Source organism: Embiotoca jacksoni, unplaced genomic scaffold (assembly GCF_022577435.1).
Source record: "Embiotoca jacksoni isolate LCO1_2020_lvr unplaced genomic scaffold, fEmbJac1.0.p SCAF_66, whole genome shotgun sequence".
Classification (NCBI taxonomy): Eukaryota; Metazoa; Chordata; class Actinopteri; family Embiotocidae; genus Embiotoca; species Embiotoca jacksoni.
Genome location: NW_027185421.1, coordinates 1274041 through 1298220, shown reverse-complemented (window position 1 = coordinate 1298220; position 24180 = coordinate 1274041). Strand labels below are relative to the sequence as shown.

The 24180-nt window shown below is 45.7% G+C and overlaps 1 protein-coding gene across 1 annotated transcript; it reads right to left on the bottom strand.

Moving 5' to 3' along the window:
• Nucleotides 1-1339: 1339 nt before the first annotated feature.
• On the bottom strand, nucleotides 1340-21337 carry nr2f5 (nuclear receptor subfamily 2, group F, member 5). The gene is made up of 4 exons (XM_069175359.1): nucleotides 20024-21337; nucleotides 10918-11198; nucleotides 8098-8344; nucleotides 1340-3745 (listed from the first exon to the last, which is right to left on the bottom strand). Exons 1-4 carry the CDS (start codon nucleotides 20388-20390, stop codon nucleotides 3426-3428), a joined length of 1215 nt encoding a protein of 404 aa, XP_069031460.1. The 5' UTR covers nucleotides 20391-21337; the 3' UTR covers nucleotides 1340-3425.
• Between the last annotated feature and the right edge of the window lie 2843 nt (nucleotides 21338-24180).

The window sequence follows — 24180 nt, the reverse complement described above, 5'->3', positions numbered from 1 at the left end:
GCCCCCAAAAACAGGTCTTCTTGAATCTTCTTTTCTAATGAATGAGGGATTATTTTCAGATGGACCTCCAGAAAACTAATAAGAAGGAGTGACTTTAACTAACGACACCGTTAGCTTGCATCCAGCGATAGCTTCAATGTGAGCGTTGTTTAAAACACACAATGGCAGGAAGTAAAACTAGACAGGTGAGTAATTTCAAAATAAAACATGAAACTCAACAACTAGAAGGCAGAACCAGCTACAGCACTATGTTCTCTAGCTCGCCTGTTGTCAACACGCTGTTGTCAACACGCTGTTGTCACGTTGGAGAAGCCGGTTGCCATGGCGCCACAGTTCAGGTGGTTTGCAGCGGATGTTTTTCCCTCACAAGGTCCCGGTGGAACTCGGTGTTGACAGTCTGACTCTGGGGGACGAATTCACGGTGACACTAAGAAAACCCACCTGGTGTCTCCTGGAATATTTCTCGTGTGCATCGCCGTCCTGCAAAGTCTCTGAGCTTTTGTCGATCGCACCTCATCTACAGAATTCATTTTTTTCCCCCAAATGGCAGTAAGAGACGAAGTTTTTAGTGTGAACAAAAGAATTTTATTTTAATTTATGGATAATCCATATTTCCAAACAAAAGTAGAGGGGATTAAAACAAACTCATAGAAACTTTCTGTGAATTTATTTAACAGACAGCGTTCCTATAAAAGGTCCCAGATGGCTTTTCCAATACCAATAACCTTGATGTCAGTAACCATGGTGACATGTTGGAAAATTGTGAGACAGGTTGTCAAACAAACTTTTGCTTCCACCAAAGGGAAGAAAAAAAAACAAAAAAAACTTAAAAATAGTCCTAAGCTAAGTCACAGTCATAAGTCCAATGGGGATAATATTGTAACATAGACTGAGGTTTTCAGAGGTTAGTGATACATTACTCTATGGTATCGGTACGATAAGCTCAAATGACATGAGTTGAGGGGGTTTTCCCAACACGACAATATCACCAGGAGGCGGGAAAGAGCCTGCACAAGGTCTCCAAACTGAAAAAGTGCTGATGATGTTGAAGTTTTCTCTTTTTAAAAAAAAACAAAGTTATCGATTGCATTCAAAAAAAAAAAAAAAAGAAGAAAAAAAATCTCTGCATTATCTGCGACTTTGTGCACGTTATTATTTCAACATCGTGCGAGCTCATTTCCACCCCTGACAGGACATAATACCTGTTATAACAGGTAACGAGAGATTATGGCACAGTCATAAGATAAATGCTCAGTGACAAAATCTTTGTTCTAAGGCAAGTACAGCTAGTTTTTGTAAAATCCTCCCCCCTCCCCCCCCACCCCAATCCCTCCCCCGGTCTAAAAGGTCCAATATTGACAATCATTACGAAAAAAAAAACACAAAAAAAAACTATAAAGAAGATGAGCTGTGATGACATCATTGAAGGAGTTATAAACGGGCCTTTTTAATTAAGTATCAACGCAGGTCGATCAGATGGGTACGAGTAGAAAGAATCTACCAGTGCTGTGATTAAGTGTCGGTTCTGACTAGTTTACAATGCAAGTGCCTAGAAGCTTTTTATTTCTATATCTTTTTTAATAAACTCCTTCTTTCCCCCCTGAGACCCTCAAAAACAAGTATATAGTCAAATTATAGACAAACCAAACATTCAATTTTTCATCACCAATACTACCACAAAAAATATTCCAAACAATATGCATTTTTTTCAGCTTTGGCACAGGCTGCTGATAAGTGTAAAATTTGCTGGGTTTTGTCTTTTTTGTGTGTGCGTGTGTTCTGGTTGCAGCCTGATGTCACACCAAAAGCGTGTAAACGGACCGGCGAGTCCGCAAGAAGATACCGTGTCAGTGTCACGTTTTAGTTTTTTTGTTTTTTCCTCGTCTCGGCGTGAAAACGACACACCTTGAAACGACGACGTACAAAAAGATCGATAAAAGGCAAGCGACGGGACACCTGAGAGAGTTGCTGCGTTCAAATGGGGTCGTATTTACCGTCCGTACGAACGGCGCCCTCTTGTGGTGTTCACGACGTCGGGAACTCGACATTTTCGAGTTCACGAGTTTTGCCGTGTTTGCTGACGTTTTACAGAAAGGTCAGAGGTCGTGGAAGTTCATGTTTCGCTGGACGTTAAGATAATTTATTGTAGTTTTAGTCACGTCGAGTTTTTCTTCGTAACTTAGATCACAGCCGACGTCTGAGGAAAATGTCGACCTTCCCAACGGCCTCGTCTTTTCCCTCTGTGGCTCGGCATTGATAGCCTCGTGGCTTCTAGACGCCGTCCATGTTGCTGTTGCCTAGCAACTGTATTTTTACGGCTTCACCGCTGAGACGCCGAGCACACAACTTCCCACGTTAACGAGTTCCCACTTGGACGCAGCACGTCTTTAAGTCCACGAGGAGGCTAAAAGTCAACACGGGTTTCTTTGAAGTAACGTATTTCGCTCACGTAACGACATTTGTAGCGTTACTTACTTAAAATGACTTATTTCAACCTAAACCGGGATCTTTTTTTACTGAACTTTAACCACAGGATATTTTTGGTGCCTAAACCTGAGTCAGCTTACTCCTCCCACCTCGGCGAGGTAAAACGTGACACCGACACGACGTCCTCTCGTAGCCTGACGGGGGCGTGACGCGCTACGACGTGATGTCGGGTCTCGTACTGATATCGGTCTGTCTGTCTGTCTGTCTGTCTGTCTGTCTGTCTGTCTGTCTGTCTGCCCGCCCTCTGAACCTGAGCTTTTCCCCACTGAACCCTAAATATGCCTTAGATGCCTATGAATCCATGATATACTGTACATATGGACACAATCATGAGTTTTTCTCTCCATATAAACAGTGCTAATACAAACACACACAATAAAACATGTCCTCTGCAAAAAAAGAAAGTTCAAGACATTTTGGCGTTTGTCTTTTTTTTTTGTCGTATTTTTTTTATTTATTTTTTTTTAAATTTTTTTTAATGGCTTCTGGTTTTCTTTTTTCAAAAATCGGTGAATGTACAGCGGGCCTCGCGCTCTTGGCTGTAAGAGTCCCCCGTTGGCAAAAGCCCTTTGCTCGGCGTCCTCTGTGCTTTGTACGCACGGATGCTCGTGCACGGCGTCCGGAGGCACCGACCACGAGGCCGACGTCTCGTGCACGTGGGTTTTGTTTCTTTTGAGATCTGACATCTGAGGTGAGTCCAACAGACCTGCTGGTGAACAATCGCCCGTTCAAACCGAGCCGTCCGTCTCGTCGGCGTCGGTGAAGGAAGGACGGGTCGGCTCGCGTAACCGGGACGGTAACGTGTCTTCAGAGAGGAATGGTGGGGAGGAGGAGGAGGAGGAGGAAGGGATAGCGGGGAGGGCGCTTCCTCCGGGGGAAAGCCGAGAGGAGGGGAGGGGAGGAGGGAGGGACGACGGACGGATGAGCGCTCGGGGCCTTCAGGGCCCGTTCTCGTTGTAGTGGAGGGACAGCGGCCGCTCGCGCTGCACGGCCGGCATGTAGGGCCAGTTGTAGCTGGAGCCCGACAGAAGCATGTCGCGCAGCAGCGTCTCGATCGGCGTCTTGCCGACCAGACGCACGAAGAACAGCTGCTCGATGACCGGAGAGGAGACGATGCGCAGCGAGGGCAGGCGGAGGAGGAGGCGGCCGAAGCGGTTGGGCTGGCTGGGGTACTGGTTCCTCACGTACTCCTCCAGGGCGCACTGGGACTTCTCCTGGATGCTCTCCACGTGGGCCACGTCCGACAGACCCATGGCGTCTGCGGGAAACACAGAAAACAGCTTTACCCAAATAAATCTGAGGAAGACCGTCGAAAAGCCGGAAACAGAGAAATAAAAGGTGAGTTACGGCGACCACATGTAGGATTAGTGTCTCATATGGTTGAGACTTGGTATCTGTGGGATCCTGTCGGTGGTTTATCTTTTGTTAAATGAGTCACAGCTACAGAAGACAACCGGCTTCCTTTCCAAATGACGACTCTCCCTTTAAATGGTGAATTTCCCTTTTTTTAGTCTCCCGTCTTGAAGACGAAGCGCCACAGAAACAGCTGCAAGTCCCATTTAGTTGTTTTTTTTTAAGGCTCTTAGTATAAATCGTTCCTTTTCATGCCGGCGGTTATTTATTGTTGTGACCTTTTACTGTTATTTATCGGTCTCCATTAGCGAAGCCTTTGAGTGCTTCTTCGTCATGTCCTGTTGCGTCTGAATATTCTCAGTATTGTTTTTAAATGTTCGGGACTCTGTCATCTTCATTTTCCCGTGGAGGCCTTGTGAAGCATTCATCTCCTCATTTGTGCTCCTGATTGTCCTGCGTTATTCGTGTCATGATGATATCGTGCAATCGGACGGACAGCTTGAGCGATGTCTCGACCCGGTTAGTTACGTAATGGATTTAAACGAGGAGAAGAAAGTGATTACAGAAGAGGAACAACGTGCAACACAGAGCTTCTTTATTCTCTTTTTACCCTTTGACACTCAAATTTGAGAAAATCCAGGTTGTCCCTGCAGAGATACGTCGGTCTGTGTTCACAGCCCACTACAGAGTCCCCCCCCCCCTCCCCCCCAGCTGGAGGTCATGTTGTGCCTCCCCCTCCCCCCCCCCCCCCCACCCCCACCCCGCCACCTTGGCAACAGTCTCGTGCGATCGGGAGAGTTTGTAACACGGCGCGGTACTTTTCGCACCCTCTGCGTGGACGGGCGAGCGAGAGGGATTTTAGCAAACGAGGTCAGAGATGTTTGAACTCCAAACAAAGACACTTATTTTTTTTACTGTACTCTACGTACGCCCGGTGTGGGATCGCTCTCTCTCTGTCGACTCTGCCCCCTGAGTGAACCTTCGTTTGGAAGACAGCTTTTCTTTTCTTCTCTTTTTCCTCCATGAGGGTAATTTTCTTCCTCTTTGTTTGAGTTTTAACCCGTCGCCTTGCATCATAAGATCCCTTTTGTCATCTCACGCTTTGATCCGTCCCGTGTGGAAACACTCGACCCTGCTGGGCTACACAACATTTTTTTTTTAAATTTACTTCATATTTTAATCAGACGTGCCCCCCCCCCCCCCTTCCCCTCCCACCCCCATTGATCATCATCCTGGGTGAATAATTGCTCCCACTTTGGCTATATTTCCATCCACTCAACGGAGAGAGAGGAGGGGGGGGGGCAGCTGGACAGTTGTTGTTTTTTTTTTGGGGGGGGGGGGGGGTATTTTTTTTTTATCAGGGAAGCCATTTTGGGTCCTGCGTGACAAGGCAGTCGCTGCCCGCTCAGGATTAGCGAAGCTGTCTGTGCGGCTGAATCCACTTCGCGTGCCGAAGCGACAGCTCTGTGGGCGCCTCCTTCCACGCCAAGTGTTCTTTTGTCTGATCCCTGGGCGCACACACACACACACACACACACACACACACACACACACACACACACACACACACACACACACACACACACACACTGGGTCAGCGGGGGTGAGGGGGGTGGGTGGGTGGCAGCAATGAGATGCCCACTCCCTGATGTGGCTTGATGGGACTGGGGCTTCACAGAGGTGGTGGTGGGGTGGAAGGGGGGGGGGGGGGTAGGAAGAAATCAGGTTTATTAGCAGGTCTGTGTTCCCGTCCGTTCATCCCAGAGTTCAACGCTCTCACTAACTGCATCGTCTTCTGGCGAGATGCCGTTTGGTTTTTCCTGTTTTTTTTCTCCAGTGTGTGTACATGTGTGTGTACATGTGTGTATCTGAAGCCTACAGCCGAGTCACATGGGACGCTCAGGGCTGCAGGGGTTATGTAGGTCACTGCGAATGCTCCTTCTCACTGAAAACGCACCATACATAATTCAGCTTCCTTACGGTAGGGGGGTGGGGGAGGTAGGGGTGGGGGGGTCCTGGGGGTGGAGAGGGGCTCGTTTTTTTTTTTTTTTTTTTTTTTTTTCGGGAGAGCACGTTGGGAGGAGGGGTGGATGACTGGTTTCAATAATAGATGGGATCAGGAAGGAGAGATGAGGTGGATCCGCAGCAGCAGCAGAGTGGATGTGATGAGAAAAGAGGGAATATAAAATATAAAAATAAAAAATAAAAAACACGGGAAAAGAGACATCTCGGTGTTGGCTTCATCACCCCCCCGTCCCCACCTCCAGGTCACAAAGCATGATCTCTTGGTGAAGCCTCCCAGATGTGACAGTATTTTGGCTGGCGCTGGAGCCCAGTGACGGCCGGGATAAACCTCAACGGGGGTTTGTGTATCAGCAGAATCAAAACAGAGCTGCATCTCGGCGGGACACACACACACACACACACACACACACACACACACACACACACACACACACACACACACACACACACACACACACACACACACACACGCTGCCATGTCATTTGAGGTTATGAGGCTCAAGTCCCTGTTCTTTTATTTTGAAAGGGCTCGGGATGCAAGCGGTCGAATATTTACTCACAAATTCTGATCAGAATTAGAAAAACAAGAACGTTGTCAGCAGCAGAAAAAATACGGATTTGTAAGTTCCATCGAAAATATTGAATCCGTCTCCATTTAAAGTTGTTGTTTTTTTGCACATTATAAATGAATAAATGACTTCTTCGGTCTTTACCCCCACAAAAAAACAACGTGAACAATACATGAAGTTCAGGTAAAATCTCACTTTTAAAAAATGGATGCACAAAGCACCTCGTGGAGTCAATAGCTGCCTTTTTTTTACGGTTTCAAACTACAGTGAAATTCAGAGACCGTGACCGAGCGGAGCAGCGACATTTCCATACGGAGCCGGCGAGCATCTCTGCTGCAGCGTTAGAGGTCGTCCGGAGGTCGCAGCCGGCCGAGGTGAAGAGGTTGCTGCTCGGCGCTCTGACATTTAAACGTACAGCGGCCGTCTGTTTCGTCGCACTTTCACTGCTCCGCTGATCATTTCAGAGAAGTCGGCTGCTGTTATTTCAAGAAAATGTCGTGTAATTTGCATAAATAAAACACTTAGTTGTTGTTTTTAACCGTAATCGTCCTGTCTTGTGAGCAAGATAAAATCTCAGGTCTACAAACTGAGAAGAATCTCCAAAACAACTTAAAATGGGCTCAATGACGGGGTGATTTTAGGGGGTTTCTTTACAAACTAAACCGTTATTATTAAATCTGTCAGTTTTACTTTGTGCTGTTTTGTCCTTTACGTTAATTTGACGGCTGTCGCTTCAGATTTTCCCACAGAAATGTTAATAGTTGTTAAAAAAAAAGTTCAGTTCAAAGTTAGATGTTAAAGATTTGAGGCTTTTTATTTGATTCCATCATAAAAATGATGACGTTTTATTAAAAAACTCGTCAACACATGTTTACATGCTCCGTTTCTGACTGCGTTCACTAGTTTTCAGTTTTATCATTAGTTTATTAGAGCAAAGCTCCAACTGGCCATTTCTCAGATTCAGGTTAAGTTGTTGACATGTTGTGTGATCAAGTGTTCCTGTTTACACGAACAAACCAATTACCAGGATGTTCTCCGTGCCAACAGGAGTCAGCTTAGCCGCCAGCTTATTCCTCCAACAGTGAAGTTCCTCACGGCGGAGAGGTGCCGGTGTTTTGGTTGACATCGGACTCGGCTGCTAATCCTCTCGGTGTTTGAGCGGTGAACAAAACAAACGGAAGGACTGACGTGTTTCGGCTCTCAAAGGTGATGAAATCGACCTCATTTCATTTATTACATCACAATTATTAGAATTAGAATTTTAATTGTGTGAACCTTATTTTTCTTGATTCAACTTTTTCCCCATCTGGAAAAATCTCTTTCAATTTTCTCTCCCAAAGTTTCTCCCGGTTGTTGTTGTTTTTTTTCTTGTTATTGAGTTTTTGGGTCAGAAACTGTTGCTTCACTAAACAAACAACTGAACAATCTAAGAATGAAAGTAGAAAAGAGGTGTTTTCATGAGTAAACCCGGTAGTTTGTTTGGAGTTTGTTTTGCCTTGAAACCAGAACAAGAACTTCTTGCATCATGAGATGATCTGCAAACCGTTTCCAAACTTTCCAGTCAATCATTTCCACCTGCAGCATCCCGCTCAGGCGTAACCAAGACAACAGCTGGACTTCGCTTCCCTCTGTTTTACGTGTGCGTGTTTTCGTCGCCACTCACCGGACGTGAAGAGCACGATGGACTTGAGGCAGGAGTACTCGGCCGTGTCGACCTGCAGGGCCTTCAGCTTCTCCACCTGCTCCTGGAACACCCGGATGTGGTCCATGAAGGCCACGACGCGCTCCGCCGACATGGGCGAGGCGTGCAGGCCGGCCGCCGCCAGCAGGGGGGCCACGTGCAGCGGCATGGAGCACTGGGCGGCGTTCAGGACGAAGAGCTCGCTCCACGACATGCGCAGCAGCGCCACCTGGAGGAAACAGGAAGTGGAGAGCGATTAGAACCAGATTTATTGGACAGGTACACAGAGGTGGACTCTGGTGGTAACTTCTCTCTCAGTGTACAAACACAGAAACAGATATGAATAGACATATAAAACACAAACAGACATATACGCACCTAAACTGCAAATTAAAAAAAAAAAAAAGAAGAGGAAATTACTCCATGATGGTTTTCAAGTCTGTTTTTCAGCAGGTTGTCTCAAAAACAATAAATTTGATTATGTAATCAACAGATCTGTATTTGAGATTTCTATTTTTACTCATAAATCTGATTACAGGGCAGAGTTTGCCCTACAATGTGTCTGACAGGAACAGTGCCAAAAATAAAACTGTAACAGCCCTTCAGAGGATCGTTCAAGACTGAAACACTTTGTGTGTGTTTTAGTTACAGTTCAGACGGATTTAGACGTTGTTTACACCGAGCATGAACACGTGACCGCAGAGCAACATACTACCAGAAAAAAGGACACAAGATATATTAGATATTCAATAATCAGAGCCACATTTAGAGATGATTCAGCCTGGAGTCCAGTAAACAACAGTCCAGTTGTGGTTCAGGCACCAAAAACAAGATGTTTTGCGTTAAATATGTCATTTTACACAAGTAATGTTACATAAGTTACTTAATGTACATTTTTCAAGTTAAATATGTTACGTTTTGTAATCCACGTTGACTTTAGCTTCAAACAGCAGTCGTTCTGGTGAAAGTCCTGTTTGTTCCTCCTCCTCCTCCCCCTCACTCTGACTTTATCTCTCTTTGCACTGCGTGACATGGCCTCCTTCTTCGACCCCGGGTCATACGTGTGCGTGTACTTTTCGTGCCCCTGACGTGATACCGGGCCGGAACATCAGAATCGATCAAAGAATTAATAAAACATTCAAAAAAAACTACTCAACAGCTTCAGTCAGTCCAACAAGGAAAATATTAGGAAGGAAAAAGTGAAACCTTAAAAGCTCCTCACTGACAGAAATGATTGAAAGTGATGTGATGAGAGTTTATAGTCAGTTTAAAAGGTTGCAAATCAAATAAAGAGAGCGTGACTTTAACCCTCCTGTTGTCCTCGGGTCAAAATGACCCGCAGCTCTGTTCAACCAAGTTCTATTTTATTTCTATATTTTTATATTTTTTGGGATCATTGGTCATCATTCTTTAAAGAAACCCTCACAGCCTCCTTGTCACCAATGATCCCAAAAAGAATGAAAATAAAATAGAACTTGGTTGAACACAGCTGCGGGTTATTTTGATCCAAGGACAACACGAGGTTAAGAGGAGAAATATGCTTTTATTTTGAAAAACGGAGCTCGAAAATGACGTGGTTTGACAGAATGCTATGAAGGAGTTTTTTCCTCGGAGGTGACCACAAACACAAAACTGGGTCAGAGAAGATCGTTTATCATAATCTGTTCATTCTGAAATAAGATAAGAAAAAGATGCGATTAAAAGCAGCTTTTTGACGACATGTTGAACAGACCGAGTTTAAATAAAGCACACGAGCAGCGCTGATAGTCTTCATGTTGACATTAATGATATATTAATGATTTGGTGCAAATATAGCAGGACATGTTGGTGATGACTGCCAAAGGTGAATATTTATAGGTCAGGCGATGACTGAGCTGAGAGTTTACAGCTGCTGTAAATCTGACTGACTGTTCAGTGAACAACAACACACATTTCTTTTTATGTGATAGTAAGTGATGGTTCGTTTATTGGCTCGGTTCTTTTTCAAAGTGTAAGTACAGGATGAGATTATTATACCTCAGGAATCGGATTAGCTTTCTGGTTTTCTCTGTGATTTACTGAAGGATTCATATTTTGGAGGTATTCTTACTGTTGGAGACAAAACAAGTTTGTTTACTTTGGATCTGTTTGTTGGTGAAGCTCAAGCGTCAACCAGCAGTGATGTCATCAACCAGCAGTGATGTCATCAACCAGCAGTGATGTCATCGTTGGTTTGTGAACGTTATGAATCCTCCAGTTCAGATTCTGTCCGTCACCATCTTTGTTAGTTCAGAGCGGTTTGGAGCAGGAAGTGACCATATTTGGACGAGCTGGGGGAGGAGCCAGAGGTGGATCTGACCGATCTGATCGGAAACCTGACGATACTACGTCCCGCCCACCGATAGCTGTAACCTGACTGCACCACAGGCCTGTCAATCAAACAGACACGCCCCCAAAAACAGGTCTTCTTGAATCTTCTTTTCTAATGAATGAGGGATTATTTTCAGATGGACCTCCAGAAAACTAATAAGAAGGAGTGACTTTAGCTAACATTAATAAAACTTGTAAAAGGCTCGAGGACTTCAGGATGTTTTTTGTTGAGCTTAACTCCACCTCTTAGTGGCATCTCTAAGTCTGTAATGGATCTTAGGCGCCACACTTAAACTCATATTTATTTTCCTGCTGCAGGATGATTAAAAAGACAGAAACCACTTAGCTTAGTTTATCTTAGCTTAACTTAAAGACAGGAAACAGGAGATCAGCTCCAACGGATCAGCTCTCTTTTTACTACGGCCTGTCAGGTTGTCACGGCGACCGCCTCACCTGATCCATGAGCTGCAGGTCGGGGAAGAAGGGAATGTTCTTGGCCCACTCGACGGCGCTGAACAGCAGCCGCGCCGCCAGCTCGCAGATGTTCTCGATGCCCATCAGGTTGTTTCCCTGCATGCATTGCGCCCCGTAGCGGGACGTCGGGTACGGCTCGGCGCGCAGCAACAGCGAGATGAAGCCGGACAGGTAGGGCTGGCTGTTGTACGGGTCGGTGCCGTTGGTCAGGTACTGACCCGGGCTGGTCTGGGAGTTGGACGCGCGTCCTCGTTGCACAGCTGTTTGGGAACAAGACAGACGACGAATCAGTGACATGTTCTCCGTCCGTCTTATTAAAGTTTTACGCCTTAGAAGGAGCGTTATAACACGACGACGTCCAAAGAGGAAGAGAGTCCTAAAAAGCCTGCAGGAGCAGCGGCGGAGAGGAGGCCGAGAAGAAAGAAGCAAATTGGGCATGTTAAATGTGTCGGATGGGAGGCGGTGGGAGGGGGGCGGGGCGGGGCGGGGCGGGGGAGGGGGAGGGGGAGGGGGGGCTGCAGAATGGGGTCAAAAAAGTGGAGACTGAACATTTCTCCGACTCTTAAATATGTCAGCCGGCTCGTCTCCTTGGCCGGCTGCAGCGCATCAATGAGTAATGACGAGCAGCAGCTGGTAAAGATATAACACGTCTTCACACCTACATATGTCATGCATACGTACGGCAACACCCCCTCCCCTCCCCTCCCCTCCCCCAACACTCACCCCCCCTTCCTCCTCCTACAGTCCTTGTACTGGCAAATGGCTCAGCCTGAGGCGAAAAGGGCACGCAGAGGCCACACACACACACACACGCACACACACACACACACACACACACACACACACACACACACACACACACACACACTGGAGCGATGATGATGATGCGGCGAGTGCTCAAAAGGCCCATTTGGAAAACACCTGTTCGGTCATCCCCACTGTCTGACTAATAACTCCATCTACTGTTACACAGAGCGGGCGAGCGAGGGCAGAGAGAGGAGAGAGAGGAGGTGATGAAAATGCAAAGAGAGGGGAGGTGGTGGGGGGAGGGAGGGAGGAAGGGAGTGAGGGAGGGGGGGAAAATGAGGTAAAAGGCTGAAATGGCGAGATAAGGTGATAAAAGTTGAGAAGAGGGAGATTGAGGGAGGGGGAGGGGAGGGGAGGGGGGCAGAGTTCACTGTGTCTGAATGCGAGGCTGCAGATGGAGAGCAGTGGTTTACATAGAGAGACAGGTGGAGGGGAGGGGGGTTGGAAAATGCTTTTTTATTTCCAACTCTCCATCACCTGTCACCTCAACCAGCAGCTGTGGCACCAAAAAAAACCACAGCGTTATAAAAATGCCTTTAATTCTAAAAACGTTTTTTTTTTTTTCTGCCCCCGTGAACTCGTGTCAACCCGTGGTTCCCGGGAAAGAATGCGGCCTCCTTTGGCAAACAGTGGCGTCTCGCTGGGGCTGAGCTGTGTGTGCGAGGAGGTGTTGCCTGTCACAAAAGACGGCGTTGCACAACGGGACATTCCTGGTCTCGCGGCGGCGGCTCTCGTCTTGCTTCGCGGGACGGCTGTCGGGATTAGCCGCACGTGTCCGTCTCTGCAGGGTCTCGCTCACAAACGGAGGGGAGGTCCGACATGTTTTCAGTCACTTCGGGCGATCTTTGAGTGTGAAGGGAACGACTGCTGAATCTCACGGTGCTGCTGACTGAAATGTTTGCAGCTGCTTTGTAGAACGTGTAAAAACATTCAGGTTCAGGTTAAAATAAGTGCGTCGCTGACTTTGTAGTTGCGGTAATGATCTCGTGATAAAAGTTAGGAAACAATTGTAGTCTTAGTTCAAAAGTAAGCAGCGTTTAGAGTCATAGGAACTGAAAAGTGTGAGTTTGACTTTGTTAAAAGTCAATATTTTGTTGGTCGTCACCATCTTTGTTAGTTCGGAGCGGTTTGGAGCAGGAAGTGACCATATTTGGACGAGCTGGGGGAGGAGCCAGAGGTGGATCTGACCGATCTGATTGGAAACCTGACGATACTACGTCCCGCCCACCGATAGCTGTAACCTGACTGCACCACAGGCCTGTCAATCAAACAGACACGCCCCCAAAAACAGGTCTTCTTGAATCTTCTTTTCTAATGAATGAGGGATTATTTTCAGATGGACCTCCAGAAAACTAATAAGAAGGAGTGACTTTAGCTAACAACACCGAGATAACTGATGGACACATTTTATTCACTTTGGATTTGATGAGAGAAGTTGAATGGGAGTCTATGGAGCCGGAGGCTTTTTGGAGCCGACCTCTAGTGGCACTCGCTGGTATTGCAGCTGAAGACACTTCTGGATCAGAACCATTTTTCAGACCTGGAAGCTACGAACTCTTTAATATCCAGTCTACGCTCCCCACCCAGAACTTTAAAAAAATCGTCACCTCACTTCCTTTTTTTCAGTCCAGGAAATCTTGTGAACGCAATAATTAACGCAAATTCAAGTTATCTTTTCAGTAATTGCAGGAGCTTGTAATTTTCCTGCAATTTTTTCCACAAAAAACTGTAGACGTTCTGCTGAAAGTCACCACGAAGTAATTACATGAAAATCATTTTTAATCGCAACAATCACAAAACAAAATCTCAGCTAAACCCTGGAGGGAGTCATGATTCCTGATGCCACTAGAGGTCGCTGCCGCACGAGCGTGAACCGACGTCGGAGCGCGGCACGACGGCCGCTGACCTGACCGGTTCTGACCACCCGGTCGGGAGGACGGTCTCGACAGACTCCTCCCTGACTGTCCACATCTAAATCAGAGCACCGCCGCGACCTCAAACTGTCACTCTGTCCTGGTTTCTGCTGAAAAATCTTCCGCATGCTTCAACAACCTGCTTTCAGCAACTTTTGAAGTTTCTCCCTGAAGTACCGAAGAAGAAGTAAAGAAACACGGCGTCCCTGACCTCGATGGATTCGCCGACGTGTTTCCGTCACTCTGCCGCTGCTCGCGTCTCCGATTCGTGAATTCACACCCGAATAATCGGCTCTCATATTGATTAGTGGTTAATCCTGCAGACGCTGCTTGGATCTACTTCATCCACTTGACTTTTCAAAAGCCTCATTGTTGGGGTCACTCGTGCCCGAGAGGCAGCGAGCACTCGAGTACGTCGCGGAGACACATCGCTCTCTGTTTTCCTGCTCGCCTGCAGCCGGCCGACACGAGGAGCAGACGGAGGGGAAAAAAGAGACGCTGCATGTGGAGACAGAGACGATGTGGGATCTGGACATGGAGGAGGCAGAAATGACATTAGATAGAAGCCCGAGGATAAGAAACAAGGAAAGAGACGGAGAGATAAAGGAGGAAAAGCGGGGAAGGGGGTGGAGAAGGACAGATTTGGGTGTCTGCCATAATCCCCGTTTCCTGCTTTTTAATTGGTGCACTGTGGCTTTGCTTAATGCAATTTACTGAGCTCGTCAGTCACTAAGTGGAGAGAAAAGCTGGAAAACTTCAAGATGCGTGAAGTCAATTTTACAAAACAAAAACGATTCTGATTCAGGGCCAACAAATCCCCCAAAACAAAACAGCGTCCCGCGTAGGGCACGAAATGAGGGCAGAAGACCGAGAGGCAGGGAGAGGAGGGAGAGGAGAGGAGGGGGAGGAGCGCGAGGAGGGGGAGGAGGGAGAGGAGGGGGAGGAGGGAGAGGAGGGAGAGTGTACCACGGGACATTTCAGCTGCGACTTTTTTTAAAATGCCACTTCAGCAAATGGCAGCCGGCGGAGAGCACGGTCGGCTGCCCGGCTGCCCTGGATTAGCCTCTGGGTCAGACTGTTAGTGGAATTACAGCAGCTAAATACAATTAAGGCCTATCAACATTTGGACTAAAAGGTCACGGTGCCGGGGCAACACAGACGCATTATAGATTTGGCTCAGTCTGGCAGTTGCGTTTAATAAGTAGCTTTTTTTTCCATTTCGAAAAAAAGCTTCCGGCAGTGAGCAGGAAATAAAACACACGACGAACCGACGTCAAACTTACAAAATCACAACGTAACCAACTCGTGGTTGTTGTCAAAACCTACAAAAAAAATAAATACGTGTACAAAGTTGGTTTTTTTTAAAAGGAGGATTTTGTGTGTACACGTGTGATCCGGGCGGCGAGCGACGTGACACCGAAGGTGAGATCCCTGTGGCTCCTGTAGTTTTATTTTGGCCCTGAACTCTGACCTGCAGGTCACCGCTGCAGGCCGGAGAGTCAGAGAGCAGCAAGGAGCTGATGGGTAAAAACAACAAAAAATGAGATGGACAAAGATAGAAGGAACAATGTGGCGTTACTGAGCAGAAAAGTACCGCTCGGTGGTGGTTTTACTTTGCAACGTCCAGAAATATAAATCAAACCTGGAAAATGGAATTTATGAAGCGCCGAATCACAACGAGGTTATTTCAAGGCTCTAAACACAGAACTTTACAACATTATACAGAGGATGCTAGGAGCAAAACCTCCGACAGAGGGAAGGAAAAACTCTCCTTTAACAGGAAGAAAAACCTCCAACAGAGGGGTGTGTGTGTGTGTGTGTGTGTGTGTGTGTGTGTGTGTGTGTGTGTGTGTGTGTGTGTGTGTGTATCGCAGCCTCAGTCCAAAGCGTGAAATAGACACACTTTGGCCCGTCTATGCGTGACAGTTACACGCTTTGTACCCCAACCGACGTGTTTCAGATATACGTGTCATTGTCCTATAAAATCCCTCCTTTCCGCCACTGCAAGGAAAACGTGTAACTGTCACGCCTAGACAGGTCAAACGCGTTTTGCCGTGATGCCGGTACGGCGTGTATCTTTGCAGGGCAACGAAGTCTTTCTGAGCGGCGTCAGATGAACGAATGTTTCAGAGGAGGAACAGAGCACACAAACTTTCATTTGATCGTATAAAAAGCGGAGGGACGACCGACTCTGTCTGTCAAACAGGAAAGAAACGAACAGAACCGGAGGGGAGGGGAGGAGGAAGGGGAGGGGGGGCAGTGACACAGACAGAGACAGACAGAGACATGGAGGGCAGAGGAGCTTTGCGTGAGGAAGTTTGGGAGCTTTTTGCCGGCGGGCTGCTGTCGCCTCCGTCTCAGACTTTGATGAGGCACTTCCTGAATTAATTAGTGAAACCAAATTCACGCCAGCGAGTCTGATTCACGCTGTTTATTTACACTTTATTACCCCCCCCTCCTCTGTATTTACCACACTGCAGGACCAACATCCTCTCCTAAAATCACTTCTTCTACACCTCCACCCACGAGCAGGAATAAGATCATCAGCTAGATGCCTAAAATATGAATGTGCACGGCATCATCCCCCCATGGTGCCACTTTAAAGGCAGCGAGAGAGAGAGAGAGAGAGAGAGAGAGAGAGTGTGTGTGTGTGTGTGTGTGTGTGTGTGTGTGTGTGTGTGTGTGTGTGTGTGTGTGTGTGTGTGTGTGTGTGTGTGTCAGCTTGAAGGAGAAAATCCTTTTAAATGTTCCCTGAGTTATTACAAGTGACCCGAGTGACACATAAAAAACAGGTTGAGCTGCTTAAAAGGCGGCCGAGTCGGTTTGTTGCAGCCGAGAAGGTCACGCTTGCTGTCGGTTGTCCACGGCAACCTGAAGCATTGAAAAGCAGCGATTTATTTAGCCGCAAGCCTTTCTGTGATATCACACTTCAAACTCCACGTGTACGTGGATTGAAACCGTCTTTAAGTATTTTGAATTCGACAGCTGAACTACGGGGAGAAGTGAAGCTTTTTTTTCCGATCGGTCGATACTCCGCGTTGGACTTTACTCGCCTCCCGAGGCCCCCAGAGACGCTTCATACACTCGGACTTTGACTCCAGCCGGTCTGTTGTTAATGTTTTAGTTTGGGTTGACCTATATTTTCTGCTGCTGTTGGAGGTGGTTTTATGTCAGAGAGAGCAATGTGGGTCAGAGGAGGAGGCGGCAGCTTTCCCGCTGCGCAGATTTCTCCATGTTGGGTCTGTTTACGATCACTCACCTCCTCCTGGTTCTACGGAGCGCCGCGTGTTGCAGACACGAGACGCGCAAAAGATGACCTTATCACGGCGCATTAATCAGCCCACCGCGGGTGTCTCTCCGTGTCCTCGGTGAAGTCGGCGACTCGCGTCGGCGTTTCAAACATTAAAACATTCACCGCAGTTAAAAAAGAAAAAAGAAAAAAAAGGAGCTGTCAGGGCGGATTGTCTTCCTGGAAAAGCTCTCTGACGGGGAAACAAGTGGACGACGTTTGGCGCCGCGCCGTCACACGATGACACTGAAGGGTTTCTAACGGGGATTCACTCCCACCGATGCCGGCGCTGAAACAGCCGCAGTCTCCGACAAATAATATTATGTCCAACGCAGACAGACGGTCGCACGTCCCCTTCAGGGAGGACAAAAACCCACTCACCAAAACTTTGAGCACGAATTTATGGCGGATAGTGGTCGTAAAAATGTCTTTAATTCTCATATCTGCGAGAAAACGTTCCTTTTTTTTTTTTGCAGAGGAAATGATGGGGATTAAAGAGAGAACAGAAACATCCTATCCTAAAACCGTAATCCTCACACGCGTGGATGTAACCAGTCAATACTTATGACGATTATATAACACCAGCAGCACTCGCGTTATGACCTATATGTCGGTGATGGAGCACATTTCAAAAAGGAAGTTAAAAAAAACCCAAGAAAACTCCTGTAAATAATTAACAGCGTGTCAAAGTCATTCAGCTAAAAAAAAACAACAACTCCATCTTCACATGTGAATTGTCAGATCTGCTGCAGCTTCGCTTCAGAGGAGCTGAAAAAAAACAACAACTTTTAAACACCAGCGAGACGGAAGAGCCGACCGATGCATATTTCACCTCCAACATAACAGTAAACATGGCGTCGCCTTGACAACCTCAGGTGAACCTGTTCAATAATATACAGAACACATGACTTATGTATGACCTGTGTGTGTGTGTGTGTGTGTGTTGAAACTTATTGTAGATGTCACAATAAAATAATCATGTGAGGATTTGTTGTTTAAATATTCATGTTTCTACTAATATTTATTTTGCAGCATTTGTCTGGGCAGTTTTATAATGTAAAATTAATACTATTTTAAATTAAATTATCAAAATCAACTGAATTTCTGTGATTTAAAAAAAAAAGTGCAAAAGCATATCATTTATAATTATTTATGGAGCATCACTTAATCTGTTCACTCCTCATTATCCTCATTTGAAAAATGTGCTGAATAAATGGGCCTTTGCAAAAAAAAAAAAAAAAAACAGTCCTAATGACCACTGATGGACAGAAGTCAGCCAACAAAGAGGATTTAAGGACACACATTAATCCAACTGACCTCAAATGCACCAGATGAGCTCATCGAGTGTAAGTTGACCTGCTCCACATTTAAGCCTTTTTTTGCGCGACTATAACTGCAAGTCAAGAAGCAAATAGCTCCAAACTTATTGTTTTAAAACATTTAGAGACAATTTTCAAGAGTTTCCTTCAGTCAGATGACATCATCTGGTCCAAAAAATGGCAGTTTTAACCAAAAGTAGCTTTTAAAAATACTTTTATTTGCCACACAACGTAACTTTTATACTATTTGACTCTTCAAACAAAACAAAACAAAACAAGATGAACTGACATCTTTTTTTTTTTTAGTTCTTTTAAAAAAAAATGTGTGCATCGTCAGATTGACTCGGATTCTTGAACTAAACACGCTGTGGTGCGTCAGAGGCGATTTCCTCCGGTTCATTCAGTCGGAAAGGACCGAGTCGGTGTGGTTTACGGGTATTTTACACGAGGTAAAGACCGTGTCCGCACACACACACACACACACACACACACACACACACACACACACACACACACACACACACACACACACACACACACACACACGAGTTGACTCGCGGGAACCCTTCAGGGATCAGCTCATCTCTTCTGAGTATTTCCACCGTCTTTGTATTTATCTGGACTGTTGTAAAGAACAAAGGGCGACGGGGTCGTTGTGGAGACACTTTAACATCCACTGCCCGAGTGTCCATGAGCAGGGCAGCACCTACTGTTTGCTGCTGACCCTAATTCTGTCCTCTGAGAGGGAAAACGAGAAGAAGTGTGACATCTCATTATTAAAAAAAAAATTAAAAAAAAGACTTTAGAGGATAACTGACGTCATAAACGGACTCATACGACAAAAGAAGCGTGATTGCTTGTTTTGTTTCCCAACAAATGTTTCTACTATCTAATAAAAAACAAACTCTCCTCTACATCAGAGTCAAATGGTTTTGATGGAAAGGCTGGAGTCATTTTTTATCCAAAACCAGCACTTAAAAATGAGCCCATCTCTGTCAGTGAGCAGAGACCTTTCGTGACTCGGTTGAGTTTGAACGCGCACCATCGCACGCCTCGTGAACGCTGCTGAATGATAATTAATAGGAGGGAAGAAGCGCTCCTCTCCACCAACACGTTTCCACTGCTCCTCTTCGGCACCAACTGACCCGTTGTTAATCCAACACAATGCAACAAATGTAGCGGCATCCTCTTATAGCGGCTCCGGGTGTCGGTGAGCAAACAGCGTGATTAAGGCGGAGAGACAAAAGGGAGGATTTCAGCGCACCGGGATGAATGCTTCAGATCTGCTTAAATCAATGTGAAATTCAGCATCGTGGTGCCGCAGGTGCTGGCTGATTACTTACCCCTAACAACGGTCCACATGAACCGTATAAGGCGCACATAACAGAACATGGCGCAAAGTTTTACGCACACATGTAAATCATAAATGTATGTCATATTTAAACTTAAAAGAAAAGCTGTCAGATTAAATAACTTCTTCCAATCACACATTGTTTTAAAAAATATATATTTTTCATGTTGCAAAGATGAAAATCTGCCTTATTAATAAACCTCTTTGTTGTAAATATGTTTTTGGAAGAGTCATACAAAAAAAGTGAAACAGTTCTGGAAACAAAAGAAACTTGTGAAGAGTTCTTGTTTTAAACCAATAAAATCGTTTACAGTTAACTTCCAGACTTTCTGGCCTGTTAATGTTGATATTGTGGAGAATATTACGCACAGCTTTACGCACAGAAATACGGGGTCCCCGGGCTTACCTTCTCTCCTCATGCCGACTTTGAGGCACTTCTTCAGCCGGCAGTACTGACACTGGTTCCGGTGGTGCTGGTCGATGGGACAGTCTCGGTTCCCCCGGCAGGTGTACGTGAGGTTCCGCCTCACCGAGCGCTTAAAGAAGCTCTTGCATCCCTCGCAGGTGAACTGACCGTAGTGCTTCCCGCTGGACTTGTCCCCGCACACCATGCAGTCCACGTTGGGGATCTTGTCCCCGGAGAGTCCGTCGTTCCCCGGGGTGGAGCCGTTGGGCGTCCCCGGTGCCCCGGCGGGCTCCTGGCCGCATATCTGGAGCTGAGACCCCGGATCTGCAGAAATGTTCTCTGGCCACTGGTTTACTACCATTGCCATGCTATCCCACAAACACTTGGTCTTTGTTTAAATCACAGAAGGAGTCAGGCTGCGTGATAAAGATCCGTCCTGACGTCTCGGGAGAAAAAAAACAGAAAAAAAAAAACCAAAAAAAAAAACCCGGGGAGGGCGAAGAGGCGCTTCCCACTTTCCCCCAGAGGTCAGCGCGAGCTTATCAACGCGAAAAGGTTCGTCCGGATTACTGGATTCTTTCTGTAAACATCTATCAAAGTTTACAGCAACGGAGAGGTATCGACATGATCGATGCACACGACGAGCACTGCCGACAACTCCCGGTGTTCGTCGCTGCGCAGCGATCCATAAACACGTTGTTCCTCCGAGTGGAACCTCTCGGGGAAAAAAAATCAGTCCAACAAGTCAGCGTCTCTGCTGTCAACAGAAAAGCGGATCTCTTTATCTGCTCGTCTCTTCAATTTCAGAGGACAATATTTCGTCTCGTGCTCGCGTGCTCACACACACACACCCCAAAACCCGCCGTGGACCGAGTCTGGATAAATCCTTCAGTCACACGTCGGATTTAGTACTGATCGTTGTAAATGGTTTGTTTCGTCCCAGCTCGTGGAGACGGTTGGTAACAACTCGCGAGGAAGAGTAGCGATCCTGGTGTCTCTTCTTCTCGCGCGCCCCGGCGAGGATTTGGACAGCGTTGTTGTCAGCTGATGTCTTTTTTTACCCCCCTAAAAAAAAAATACACACACGGCAGAAATATCCTCCGTGCTCTCCGGATGATCGTCCGTGTTGGAGAGTTTCAAACAGAGAGAGGGTCCCACGCGCAGAAGAAAAACGCTCGAGCGTCTCGCCTCCCTCCTCGCGTGTCCGTCCTGTCTCGGAGAAGTCAAAGCTCCAGTTTGGGGAAAGTGTCACTCGTTGGCTGCCTCGTCCGGCTGCCCCCGCCCCCTGGCGGCTCTCCATATACGGTCATAAATGCCAAATAAGGTCGTGTCCCCTCCCCTCGGCGGGGGAAGTGGGAGACGGAGGTCCGGCCGCGATTGGTCCCCAAAAAGTCTGGTAAAAAAAAAAAAAGTAAGGAGCTCTCTGATTGGCTGGTGGTCCATTAGGATGAGTTTGAGTGACAGGGAAGGTTTGCGATACAAGTAGTTTTAAGTGGGCTTCATTAGAGCCGCTTTGGAAATAAAATGTTGTGGTTCGGGCATAAAAGAAAAAATATTTAGTTTAAAAAAATGAAGTTTGAGTATTATTTCTGTTTCATGGACTAATATGAACCAGTTTATCTTTTTAAATGGACTTTTTTTTATGTCATGAGGATTAGAGGAATTTAAAGTTCCTCCACACAAGTTTGACTTTTCATTATCTAAATGTTTAACCTGAATTATAGCAGACTGTTTTTTGACCCACAGGGTTTGAAACTCTGTTGCACTTTAAAGTTTCAGAGGTGCATAGTTTTGTGGCATCACAACTTGTTTAGAAACTCTCCTGCTATGTAACTTACACAAGTGTGGAGCCTGCAGCGGCAGAGCTGGACCTCTATTAGACATCTTATCTGTGCAGCGTTTAAACTTGTGAAATAAACCGGTTTTTTTTTATCTTTATAGATGAATGATCTGTTAATGAGAAAGGTGACATATTTTTCAGAAAATTTGAAATCAGTAAATTGAACTTTTAGTGGAAAAACAAACAATAAGAGACACGAATTAGTTCTTTTTAAGCCCAAATCACGTATGAGAACGCTCTAAGAAATAAGGAATTAAACTGATTGACTGGTGTTTTGATGGCACGAGGTAAAAAATGTTTATTCTGAAAATATAATTTGGTGTTGACTTGCCCTCCGGTGAACGACCAGAGGTCACCGTTTACCAGCCGTTTTATCTCCCATGCAGCATCGCCTTGTAATCAATCTCAGGGCTGCTGTCCAGAGAGCACCAAATATTAATGATGTTTTCCAAAAACTAAAACTAAAAAAAATACAGTTTCCTCACTTCACAGATAAACACCGCACAAACCCAACAACCCTGACAAAATAATAATTCCCATCCAGAGTCGTGTTTGCGGGTTAAAACGGTTCCACAAAGTCAACAACAACAAGAAAAGGGGTCAAACTTCTCACCGAACTCAATCGTCCCGGCGGAGAAAGTCTTTTTGATTTTTTTTTTTTTGTGTGTGAGTTTGTTGTGTTACAGTTAAAGTGTGTGCTAGCGCATGCACAAAAGGACGTCGCGGTAATTAACAGTGACAGTGTTGTTCTCTAATGGAGGGTGGGGGGGGGGGGGGGGGGGGTTCTCGCCGAGAGCCGCAGCAGGGACCTGATTATTCTCCCAGATATGCTCTGTTTTGATTGTCATGTGAAGGCAATTCCAGAGAGTCGACTCTCCCTATAATAATAATAATAATAATAATAATAATAATAATAATAATAACAACAATAATATTAATAATAATATTAATAATAATAGTGAACTAAAAACGGTTTTTTTTTTTTTTGTCTCTATTTTATGAGAGTGCAACAAAAGCTGTTAACAACAAAACAGACAAGGATATAATCCACTTACATGATTAACTCTGGGCTGAAAGAAGAACAGTCATTCTCAACGTTGCTTCTGCTGAAAGGAAATAAAGCGCTGAAAAAGACCAACCCTCTCTCCGAGCTGCGGACCGCCTCGAGCCACGAAGTTGGCCCTGCGCGCGGCTTAATTGCTGTCACATGTAACCTTACCTGTCTCCCAATTAGCCCCGCGCCTCGCTATTAGGAGACTCCGTGAGCTATAGGGCCTGTGACCGAGAGCACCTCGGGGGTTTGGGGGGGGCTAATAATTAGAGTGTAACTCAATACAAGCGAGGCTTATGATCAATTTGAGCAGGACTTCAGCTAGAAACAGGCTAATTAAATGAGGATCAAGCTGAGGTCTGGTAATGTAGGAGATGTCCACTTATTAATCCCCCAATAAAGATAATACCAGCAGAATTTAGTCACTCTTCTTCAAAGTCATTTTTAAATTCTGTAAAAACTGCAGTTAAAAGTCAAATCTTTATGTCAAACTTCTATATTAATGAGCTGATGATGTGTGCATCCATGCTCAAATTAATACTTTACATAGTTTTTCAACTAATGAGTGAGACAAAATCATTCATACTGTAATGAAATATAACTGTACAGATTGATAAATGGCTACAAATGTCAGTTATTTAATAATACTCACATTTGTGCTGGAAAAGTTATCGGACACTAGAACTGCTCCTCCTCAGGAACGAGCCGTTTCTGCATTTTAAAGTTCAGCTGCAGGTCATTTGAAGTTTTCTGAAGTTTCCCAAAGTCAGTCTTTTTTTCAGATCAGAGTTTCTTCTCCTTCAGCAACAAAACTCTGTCAGAGGAAACAAAAACAGGGGAAAACATTATTTGTCTAATTCAGACTTGAGATTTTTTGTGGATGTGTCTCCTATCTTGTAAAAAAAGATAAAGGGATCACCACTTTGCCAGCATGAGAGACCAAACACTTGTTTATGTGTAAATATAGGCAAGTGAATGTCGTTTAGCCTTGTGCAATGCATTTCTACTCACTCAGAGTTTTTGTTAATTATTGATTTTAGTTTTTTTAAATCATGGATCAAATAAGATCACAATTTGTGCAGCAATGTTTTTGTGAGGAAGGCTTGCCGGGTGCAGAAAGCCACGAAGCAGAGCCAACATGATCCAACACGGAGAAAAAAAACATGCTGGCTGTCTTATCTGTGGCCGATATTTCACCTGAACCGTCTGATGTCGCAACACGGCATCACGGCAAAGCGTGAAATAGACACGCCCGTCCACTTCAGC

What these genes read in the sequence shown, in the direction of transcription:
- nr2f5 (XM_069175359.1), bottom strand. Translation starts at nt 20,390, where the DNA reads ATGGCAATGGTAGTAAACCAGTGGCCAGAGAACATTTCTGCAGATCCG. An exon ending in AGTCGGCATGAGGAGAGAAG is followed by an intron (nt 11,199 to 20,023) that starts GTAAGCCCGGGG and finishes GTTCCCAAACAG; the next exon opens with CTGTGCAACGAGGACGCGCG. An exon ending in ACCTGCAGCTCATGGATCAG is followed by an intron (nt 8,345 to 10,917) that starts GTGAGGCGGTCG and finishes TGTTTCCTCCAG; the next exon opens with GTGGCGCTGCTGCGCATGTC.